The 11,586-nt window shown below is 36.9% G+C and overlaps 1 protein-coding gene across 2 annotated transcripts; it reads right to left on the bottom strand.

Moving 5' to 3' along the window:
- Nucleotides 1-8,645: 8,645 nt before the first annotated feature.
- LOC115630467 lies at nucleotides 8,646-11,305 on the bottom strand. 2 transcript variants are annotated; one of them, XM_030527036.1, is made up of 2 exons: nucleotides 11,176-11,305; nucleotides 8,646-10,998 (listed from the first exon to the last, which is right to left on the bottom strand). In XM_030527036.1, exon 2 carries the CDS (start codon nucleotides 10,929-10,931, stop codon nucleotides 8,796-8,798), a length of 2,136 nt encoding a protein of 711 aa, XP_030382896.1. In that variant the 5' UTR covers nucleotides 10,932-10,998; nucleotides 11,176-11,305; the 3' UTR covers nucleotides 8,646-8,795. The 2 variants fall into 2 exon arrangements, with proteins under 2 accessions (XP_030382896.1, XP_030382897.1); XM_030527037.1 differs by having other exon boundaries at nucleotides 8,646-10,960; nucleotides 11,176-11,293.
- Nucleotides 11,306-11,586: the final 281 nt, after the last annotated feature.

Below are 11,586 nucleotides of genomic sequence, written 5' to 3'. Positions count from 1 at the left end.
TTTAATTTTTATTCATTCTCTTAAAATGTAATATTTATTTTTGAGTTTTACTTTACAACTTAACTAATGATCATTATTTTTGAACAAAAAATAAATAAATAAAAATAAACTTAAATATAAAGCAATTATTATTTTTTCAGTTTTATATTTTTGTTTCTTTTTATTCAAGCTGTAATTTTGCCTGAAAATATTTTCATAATGACGGCTTTTTAAGTTCAATACTGTACTATACTTGGATTTATATAAATTTTGTTCTTATTCCCTATTAAAAAAGCAGGGACATTACAACTTCCGGTTAATTTTTGATGCAAATAATAAAACTTAAAGAATAATCATTATTTAACAACTTAAATTGTTGCACAAAAAATAATGATTATTAGTAAAGTTAAAAGTAAAAATGAATCATTATATTGTGAGCGAATGAATAAAATTAAAAATGAACATTATTTTGTAATTTTTATAATTACACTTATAATTATTACAGGCCTTGTAAAATATGATAGGGTTGGTCTAATTTGGATAGAAGTAAAAAATATCTCTAGTATATTTGCTACAACTCGGATGACTTCTAAAAAAAAGAGCTCTTCAATTGTATAAATACTCGTTCACTGAAATATGTCTCTGAATAAGTCTATAGGAATTATTTTTTTTAACCCAACACTCGTGAATAACAACATTCTTGACGACCGCTGAAGAATTTAGTGAGTCTGTTTGCAAATCATTTGTCTGTTTGACCGTTGCATTTATCTTTTCCGAAAACCTGATGAACAATCAAAGGAACAATTTAACTAGGTATTGGTATATTTTCTAGCAAAAGATCACTTTTCATAATTGAGCTTCACTTAGAAAAGCCATAAACACAGTACATAACAGTGGCTAACAGATGGAACTCTGTTGCCTTAAAAGGAGACGTCCTTTTAATCATAGACTACTTCTATTGAATTAAACAATTTGGATGCATTTTAATTTGTTAAATTAATTCTTCTAGATACAAAACAGAACGACAAAAACTAAACTATTTAACGGCTTGAATATTGTTAGATAATTTCTAATCTAATATCAAATTAAATAATAATTTATCACCTAGGAAGGCAATCTGATTGGTCAAAGAACTTCCTTAGTTCGAAACAATTAAAGCACACGAGCTGCTAGTCATCAGACTATTAGTTTATTAGCTTTCTCCATTCAGTTGCTAATCGAATTAGACATTGTTTAATTAATTTATTCTTAAAAGCCACAAACTTTTACTTCAAAATCTAAGCCCACCCCTCATACAAATATATTCCTTCATTTTCCTTTAATTCTTTAAAATGTGCATACAAAATTAGCTGACGGCCCTGGCAGCCACTGCTAACAAAATGACTTTTGTTTGTTGAAAGATTTTAGTTTTAAGCTAACATTTTATATGAAAAAGAACAAAAATAATTCATTTATTCATTCATTGGCAAACCTAAATGTTTTCAAAACTAAGTTATAAGTGGCACGACATCTAAATTGTTTTAAAATACAAACATTTAAGCTAAAAGAGTCGGACTTTGGGAGAATGGAGGTAGCCAGATATTTGGCTAATTCTGATTTAAATGCTCTCTGCCTCATTTGCCATGCATTTTCACAATGTCGCATAAATCACGCTCATCTCGGAAGCAAAATCAAAAACAACTGGCGAGGCAATTGCCACATGTGTCGCCTTTTTCGAACATCATGCCGCTCTCTGTCAACTGTCACCCACGCGTCCGCACGAGAGAGTTCTCTCTTTTTTGGTGTGAACGAGTGCTCTCTCTGCATTTTACCGCACCCGGTAAAAGTATATGCGCTCGTATAACAGTTTCTGGGGGCCTGTCTTCGCTTCGCTTCGCCGTCGCCTTGCCTCGATACGAGCGGCCTCGGCAGCCGCCTGCCTGGCTGGCTGAAAGTCGTCCGAGCGTTGCGGGCAGCCAGTCTCAAAGCGTATGCCGTGCACGTCAGACAAAAGCGGGCCAACCCCATCGACGAACTGCAGCGATTTTCGTTGGCGTCGTGCGCGAAAAGCCATTTAAAAGATGCTTCCACAGAGGTTTTTCCGAAACTAAGGCAAGTGCAGTTTTTGCTAAAGAGCCGGCCAAAAAAAGTGCTACTGGGTCAACGGAAAGCTAAGTGAACGACATAACGTCAAGCGTGTGAACGTGTCGCGGGTGATAAAACAGAAAAAAATTAAAAAAAAAAAAACAAAAACGTGCCACTCTCACAGACGCGAGGCGTGCGGCAGCTGTGTGGTGTGCGTGTGTGTGTGTTTGTGGATGAGGTGCAAGGATCAGAAACGTGCCCCTTGTACTAAAAACTCGCGCTTCAACGCTCGTGTGCAAACATATGTATGTGTATGTGTCGCTTCTCGCGCCGTGTGTGTGTAAATAGCCCAAAAAAATTTAAAAAAAATCTATATGTATATAGTCTGGTTGGCTGCTCGCTTTAACACGTGAAATTGAAATCCATTGCCACAAATTGAGCAAACAGCAGCGGCGGTGGCGGCCACAACAACAACAACAAGAAAAACATGTGTAAGTGCTAACGAGCGTGTAAGTGCGGGCAGTGGGGACAGCAGAAGCTAGCCAGGAGGTGGTGGAGCAGCAGCAGGTTGTCAGTGTAACAATATTTGATTGATTTTGATTGACATGCCACTCAAGGTGCCACACACGAAGCACTTACTGCTTCACTGAATAGCGAAACGCAAGTACTTACAGGAGTTGTTGACAACAACCAAAAATAACAGAAGACACTCATACATACATACATACTATATATGTATTTATGTGCATGTGCATATAGCTGAATGGAATATAATGAAAAATAATAATAAAATATTCTATTCTATTAAATATGAGGCGTAACGAATGCCATAAAGTCAAGCAGCAAACAAATGCTCATAAAAACCGCACAAACATATAAAAAGGAAAGCGCAATAATAAAAATTACAGCCCAGTCTAATCAACTACACAACAACAGATATAGTATCGCTACAACAACAGCAACAACTACAACAACAACTACAACAACAACAGCCAACGTTGACAACAAGCTGTAAGCAGCAAAAACGCTGACGCTGTGCAACTTTTTGTGTCGGTTTTTCATAGCCGGTTCGGTCATCAGCATCAGTCGCTTGTCTGTGAATGTTTGTATTTGTGTCTCCGTGTGTGTGTGTGAATATATATGTATATATATACATGTGTGTGTGTGTCACTCCTATAAAAAAGGATAAAATATTCCAGCATTGATTTTTCTTGCGAAACGCACAACACAACAACAACAACAACAGCAACAACATCAACGCTTAACAATCATCAAGAAAAGTTGAGAGGCAACAAAACTTTTGACATTTCGGGTATGTTATTTCTAATTTCTATCATATAAGCTTCCTTACGCGCTCACTTCACTGCTCCGAAACTGTTTTAGTTGCTAACAACAACAACAACAACAACAGCGGCAGCAGCAACTAACAATAATGGCAACAGCAACAACAACAATAACAATAACAACAACATAAAAATAAACAATATGGCTGTCCAACTTTTGACAGTTTGAACTTTTTCTTTCGTTCGTTCTTTTTGTGTTTTTTTTTTGTTTGTATATAAGTTTCTTTTTTTTTTGTTTGCGTTGCCTTCTCTGTATACTACTTGTATACTATATATTTCATTCCGCTACTTGATATGCATTATACGGCCTTTGGTCGTGTGCAATTGGCATTCATGTCTGTGCGCTACGTATGGGCCATAATGCGGACTCGCAGTCCATTAAGTGTATGGCAACAGTTGGCAATAAGTATACGCATTTGTACAACACAAGAATGTATATACTTGTAGAACGAGCAATTAGTATTGATTTGGTTCTGAAAAATTTAAGGCTATTACTTAAAGGTACATATACTTGTAGTACTTGTATGTAGCTGGATGTTGTACAAACTATGCACACCCTAATGGCTACCAATTGCAAGAGCTTCTACATTTAAGGATAATGTCTTATGTGCCATATTCGCCTTACAAAAATAATGCATATCGATCTGAAAAGTGCAAATTATTTACAAGATTACACAAGAAATTGAAGGTCCTTAGTTTTGCAAATTTTGAAAATGGGCAGAAAATAATTAAAATCAGCAGAAAATTCTTATCTTTGGCTTATACATTATATGTTGTTGATCCGCTGTAGCCTAGGGATATAATAGGAATATAGCATTATATATATTATAAGCAAATATTTATCTAAAATCGAAAAGCGAAATGACTTCATAACATAATAAAAATACATGAAAAATATATGAAGAATATACTTATTAGGAAAATTGAAAATGTTAAGCATATAGGAAATAACAGAAAGAGATTTTAGTATTTAGTGTTTTCTCTTATTTATTTAATTAGTTGCATACGAAAAATATAATTTTTTTTTGTAAGCATATTATTATCTACTACGTTAATATTGGCCTTTCTGGCCAGCTAGGCTCCTTTTCACAGCGAAATGTGTTGTGGTCAGAGACGAATACATAATAGACCCAAACATAAAAGGTTAGGATATACTTGCATGAATTAACTAATTTTAGATTAAATAAAAAAAGCAATTTTATAAATACAGCTGCAGCTGCAAAATAAGAATACAATACATTTAATGGCGGTCAAGAAACGAAAAAAAAAAAAATGTGAAAGATGATCAAAGCACTTTCAAAAAACCAAACTAGACAAGAAAAATCTATATATTTATTTAGGGCAAGCAAAAGGACTGAATAATAATTCGTGCAGGGGCACCAACTATCGAATAGCAATTCATCGACAACAAAACGCAGACCAGCAGTCATCGATTGGTTTGCATTCGGCGATTATAAAGGATTTGTATATTTCTTGCAAATTGTTTGTTTGTAATTATTCAGTTTTTATTTTGTTGTTCACAAAAGAAAAGAAAAAAATACAGCGTTTTATTTCGAACTATTCCTTGTGTCTTAATTCTCAACCGATAGAAACTCAAGCCTTAGTCATATTGTCAATTTTAAAAGACCCTTATAACCTATATTGGGAAGCACTCTTTGATTTTTCCACGGTAGATATATTAGACATATTAGTTTTCTGCTGTTGTTTAATATAATAATATAATATAATAAAATACTAAATGTATTACGCGCTAATCATTTCGAATATAGAAATGAATTAAATGAGCCCTCACATTATAATATTGACTAACAAATAGATACTTCTACTCTCAAATATTTATTATACCCATAAAAAATATATATAAATCGTATAATTTATAATGGCTATTTAGTTTAACTAAATGCAATGTTAATCAACAAATATATAAATATAATCAGAATATCTGTGCTATCTGCTCTGCAATTGAAAAAAAAAATAAAAGCATTTATATTGAGAAGAACACATACAAGTACATGCCATTTTTTAAGTATTTTCTAAGAGTTTTTAGTTCTTTAGACAAGTGTTTTTAATTTTTATTTAGGTTCATTGCTTTTTTTTTTTATTTTTTGTTCGCCTATGTGCTTGAATTATTTTGTAAAAGAAAGAAATGCTGGGGTATTGCGATAAGACTTTCTAAAATACCATTAGTTCTTTTAATTTATTAATTTTTAATCTTTTAATTTTGTTAAATAGTTGTTATTCATTTTCGAACTGGAGGTCGTCCAACCAGCCTTCAAAACCTTCGGCTTAAAAAACATAATAAAAATTTCACCATACAGGAATTTTTTTTATGAGAATACAACAAAGCTTTTTAATCAAAAATTTTTGAATTACAAGAATAACACCAGTGCCATATTTATACTATTTGAATATTTTTAGATTACTTCGACTTTGAGCGCCCTTAGTCAGGCACTATATATTTTAAATGATTTATATGGAATCGACTCAGATCTACTTAATTGCTGAGGGTTCAGTATCGGGCTCTGAAGCGAACATATTTAAAAAAGATTAAATAAAGCACATCATCAATTGTTGGTGGGCCTTTTGGGGCAATTGGCTTTATGGCTTCGGAAACTTTTAACAAATTCTGTGCCGTCGCCGAGAGTGAACATTCGCACTCCTTGCGGACGGGCACATCGGTCCCACATTCATTCTACGCTTTGTTGCCCTTCAAATCGTTAAGCCTGGAAAATCTTTAGAATACTTCCGCCATGCGCTGTTCTAGACCAACTTCAGACCCTTTAATCGACGCAATATTCAACCGCCTGACAGTGAGCCCGCTTTGTCTGCCCGCCATAATAAGCAACCCTAAAAGAGTGGGACCCCAAGAACAACTCATTACAAAACCTTTTTGTGCAAAATTTAATTATGAAATGCCCAAAACCTACACAAAATTTAAGTAGTTTTGCGGCGGGCCTGAATTTAAAAGGCAGTCGCGCACAAAATGTGGCTACGGCTGCCGGCACCGCAAATATTAACCACAACAAAGCTGCAATGTAAATAGCCTCGGAGTTTGTTGTTAGCCGACAGCACAGTACAGTACGGAGCAGTACAGTAATGTCAGTCTAAAGGGGCTCACTCCCCTAAAGGGATGCGCTCCCCCACCAGCCCTTTCGCGTACCGACTTGAAGGGCCTTGACAGCTGGCAGGCAGGCAGGCAGGCAGCACCTGTAAATATTTTTAAATAGGCGTTAGCAGAGAACGACAAATTTCCGCTACTAACAAGATGTCAGCAGCAACAACAAACACAATAATAACATTAACATTACTTAACAAAAACAACAACAGCAACAACAACAACAACCACAGATAGGCCAAAAGGCTGCCTTTTCGACACTGGCGGCATGTAAATGAGAAAATTCATTATTTAACATTAATTAAAGCTTATTATGCACATTATCAACACATACACACACACACACACACACACACACACACACATACACAAGCATACACTAACCGCATTAAATGTCACTACCAAGTGTGTGAGTGTGCGTGTGTGCGTTTCAAACTATCAAACAACCTGCTGATGGCTGCCAGTCAGACACAGAAAAGTGAGAGGAAAACAGGCAGAGCCACATACATTTTAACTCATTAAACAGGATCTGAAATGCTGCCAATACTTGTAACATAATATCATCGTATAGCAGTAACAAGGAGAACAGCAATAGCACCTACCTCCATGCTGAATGTTTTTAAATTATTCAGTAAATGTTATAGAAACACGAAACACACCTTGAACGGCAAGGCAACAACTGCCAAAGGATGTTCCAACAGCCCACACACTGGCCAACAAAATGGCGAACAGACCTCAACACGTCCCTTAAAATGTTCCAACCAGCGCCGAATAAAGGCATAAGTCTACACTTGGAGAAAAAGGTTTAACAGATAAGGCTGGATGCTCGGATTATTTTTTCTTAAGCTCCTGAAAATTAGGAAAAAATCAAACTCCAATTAAAAATCGGTCATTGAGTTTTCTTAGAATTCTTCAACATACAATTAATTAAATTTGCTTCAGCATTTTCTTGATTTTCCTACTACGAATAAATTCAAGAAAAAATCGAAATCAAATCATGTGAATCGGTTAAAAATAAAATGATATGTGATCTTCAATAAGGTATGGAAATGATGCAAATACCTTACAGAGAAAGTAAATCTAACTTCAGTGATTTTTCTTTTCTTTTCGTTACTTAAGCTTTCATCCTCTGGGATATACTTGTAAAGATGAATATCACATTTCATTTATGTACACCTTATAGAAACTACTTCCTTAATACGATTTCCGTTTAGTCTGACAATCCATTCTTATGTAGGACAACCGACAAATTACAAAAATTAAATTAACAGAATTATAAAGTATACTTGGTTCAGGAGTGTTATAAATATATACAAATAAGATAGATTAATTAATTATTATTGTAATTTAATTAGGCTTTTCTAGCTTATAAGATGCTTTTTATGATTTTTATATATTTTCCTCCTATGTCAGTCGCTCTTTATCGGATTCTTGGTTAAAGCTCCATTTAGATGAGAAAAAGTTCTTCAACTTTGTCTTTTCAATTTATGTGAATACCGAAAACCAATTAAAGAAAACAATTGAAGGTAATAATGCCAGTAGAATAAAAAAAATGAAAGATATACATACTTGTATGCTTTCTATTTTTGATAAAACTATCACAAACTTTATAATCTTATAAGACAGTTAAATGGTTCATTGTTAAACGAGCATTACTAATTACTTCGAGTGAAAGTTACAGTGAAAGTGAATTTTAAATTCCAATCGTGGGTGTTGAAATCTTAGATATTTTTCCAATTATACTTACCATTGAATCGCAACGAATTGCGGAAAAGTTTCAAAAATAATGTAAGCTGAAATTTCAAGAAAAGGTTTCTAGGTTGCATTTCAGTTAAGTAGCACTCATATGGATAAAAATTGCATTATAATCTTTTAACTTGTAAATATTCGTAGAATCGAAATATATATGTAGCCTAAGACTAGCTTAAAGATAGTTTATTTGAAAATGATGTTATTAGTATTTTTTGTTTCTTTGTCTGGTTGAAATATCTTACCAAACTGAAAATATAGTCTTAGAAATCGGAAAATTCTGTTTCATATATGTATTAACTGTATTTTGAATCGGTTTGATTATTAAGGCACATTTCCTGTTTTTTGTATGCCCAGCATTTGTTTATCTTGAAGGATAATAACTTACACTGAAATGAGAAATTAGACTTGTTTTTATTATATCGAACAACTGTATGGTGTCTGCACCAGGAATTTCAGAAGATTTGATTTAAAATCGAAATTGTCGAGGTAAACATTCTTACGAATTGTGATTAAACGATAAATAGTTATAAATAAAATTTTGGCTAGTGTCGTCGAAAGATGCGAAAGTAGTTGAGCCAATTTTGAAGTTTATGTCGCGGAACGTTCTGCGAAGGTCCCAAGGACGTTGATCGCAGATCCGTGTGTGAAGTGTGGGGGCTATGGGGTGAAGACCGGTTGATCGAGCACATATGTGCGTTTGCAGCAAGTCCAGTTGTCGATGAGGATTTCGAGCGAGTTTGGCGCTGGGGCCACATATTTTGGTCATGGACATTGGCTAGGTTGATGAGCGGTAGATCTCGGAGCGAAGGAGTTAGGGGGGATCTGGGGTCAGTGCGGCTTTTGCGTGCAATCACTCGCCTAACGGTGGAGCGAGATTTTCTACTGGCCGTCCTGCGCCTTGATCTAACCGCAATGACTTTCTCCCCCGGTTCCTGGTTCTTTTGTTGGTGCTCCAAAGCTAAGTGTGTCCCTTGTCTGCGTACGTTAGTAGAATAATCAACTGGTGCCCTCTCTGATCCTTCTGGGTTATGCTGCTGGAATGATGCGCCAGTCCAATTCCGGCGTGTCCTACGAACATCTAGGGATGTGGATGGCCGCCCATCTGCTCCTTGAACCTGCTGCTCTAAATATGAGTAGCAGTTCGGTCCGCGCATCGTGTCCAGACAAAAATCTTTGTCGTTCTCCTCCTCAATTCGCACCTGTATCGACGATATGGCACCCAAGCTATAAAGGATTTGGCGACAGGACCTGTTATACCGTAAGATCTGTAATTGTGTCATTACGCTGGGAGATCGAAACTGATTCTTCTGGTGCATGGTCATGCGGCGCCACATGGCCGCTCCGCGTCGAACTTGCTCCTTGGGGCTTAAGGTGGGATTGCAGTCGCGGAACTTGCGCAAGAAATTCATGTACGCCGATTTGCCAGGCACAATGTAGGGGGCTTGTCTGTGTCGGCCGATGGCTGTAGTTGGTACACTTGGACGGCGCACTCGCTTCGGGGGCTGATTGTCCTTCTGCTGGTGGTGTCTAGATGAGTCGGGGCTGCGCCGCTGACGTTTCTCCGCCCGACGCGAATAGCTTCTACGGCTATAGCCGTTGGAAGTAGAGCGTCTGGAGCGCTTTGAAGGTTTCTGCGCGCAGCTGATGGAGCGTCGTTTGCTCTGGGAAAGTGCTGTTGCATGAGTGTTCCTGGGGCGCAACGTAACGCAGGATCCATCTGCCACAGAATCGGCGTTAACGATTTGAGTTTGGGTTTCTTCAGAAGCTGCATTCCGATCTTGAGTGCCATCGTTTAAGAAATTGTTCAGTACCTTACTCCACTTTAAAACATAATTTTGAGGCTCATACTCTCTGCGTTCTTTATCCGACAAGCGATTCCAAAATTGCTCAGCATTTTCGATTTGCTGCAGGGAAGTTTGCGAAGTATGTTCACTCTGATAGTCTTGTAGAAAGTTCAAAAAGGCGTCCTTATTAATGGATATATGGCCATTGAAAAAAATATTAATTTGGTGAGCTATTGGTGATGACGGTACATCCAGTGAGGACGACTCTCTCTGTCCAGCTAAGAAATTGATAAAGTTTTCGAATCTCTCATTCGAGGCAATCAGTTCATTCTCGGCAACATGATTTGGCAGTTGCTCCAAACTTGAAGGCACTTTTTCGGCTAAGGTCGCACTTTCCTGGCTGTGCAGGGAATGCGAAGAGAATCGCATTGAGGCGGCCTGCCGCAGCACAATCATTTCCGTGTCATGCGATCCCTTTGTATTCACCTTCGATTCGTGTTGCACGCTTCTGGATGACGCCAACACTTTCTGTGACGCTGCTGGAGATTTAAGTTTTGGCATTTCCTGTATTTGCTGTCCCTGCGGCTCTTCTTGCGTCCTGACTTCCTTTTTTTTCGGAGGAGGATCCGGCAACTTGCATAGTTGCATTTTTCGCGATACATTTTTCTTATACCTCTTGGCAGTAAATTCGTTTCTCTGCTTCTTATCTAAACTAGTCCACACGGTACATGCCTTTGACGCCAGTTCTTCGGAGGCTAGATTTGGATGTTTCTTCCTAAAGTATGCCTGAAAGTTCAAGTATGGGTTTTTCCGTGGCCTGGAAGGAATCTGGCGCAGACGCTGGCGTGGTCGGTTTTTCTGAGCTGGGACTCGAGGCTTGCGAGTCGGCGCCATATCAACTAGCTTAATTAGATTTTCGAAAACTATGTCAAGAGTAAAGGAAAACGAAACGAAACGAAAGCTGTTGCAAGCTATAAGGATTAATTGCTTTTTGATATTTTCACAAAGTTTAAAGCCGCGTCTCGCAACAGCTGGCGCGGCTTTTATGCGAAAGTTTCGAAGCAGCACGTTCGCAACTTTGCATTAGAAGTTGATGCTAGTGTTTTGAGAAATTGTGGGAAGGGCATATCGTACTTACACAATCAGCTATTCCGCTAAACTTTGCTTCGATAACAATGCTTAAACAATGCTAGTCTTTGGTTCAGTCAAGCGCCAATCGGTAAAGCTGGTGATGAACAAAGCCTTAACAAATAAAAATATATCTACAATTTTTACAAATATTAGTGTCGTGTTACTTATAATGAGTTGAAATCGAAACTGAAATGATTTCCCATCGTCTGCTCTGACGGAACCGAAGCAGCGACAGCTTTTGAGTTGCCTGCTTGGTTGGGTATATAAGCTGCTTTGTTCCGTGCTATATTTCCTAAAACTAACTAAATTAATAAGTTTACGAAATAAACAAAAAGATAAATTATTTATAAAAGACAATTGAATTTAAGTCGCTGAACTGAGCAACTATATTCAAACCTATTAGACAACTGTGTACAAA

This window comes from Scaptodrosophila lebanonensis, unplaced genomic scaffold (assembly GCF_003285725.1).
Source record: "Scaptodrosophila lebanonensis strain 11010-0011.00,11010-0021.00 unplaced genomic scaffold, SlebRS2 tig00001410-arrow-pilon, whole genome shotgun sequence".
NCBI classification, from domain to species: Eukaryota; Metazoa; Arthropoda; class Insecta; order Diptera; family Drosophilidae; genus Scaptodrosophila; species Scaptodrosophila lebanonensis.
This window is presented reverse-complemented; position numbering and strand designations above follow the sequence as displayed.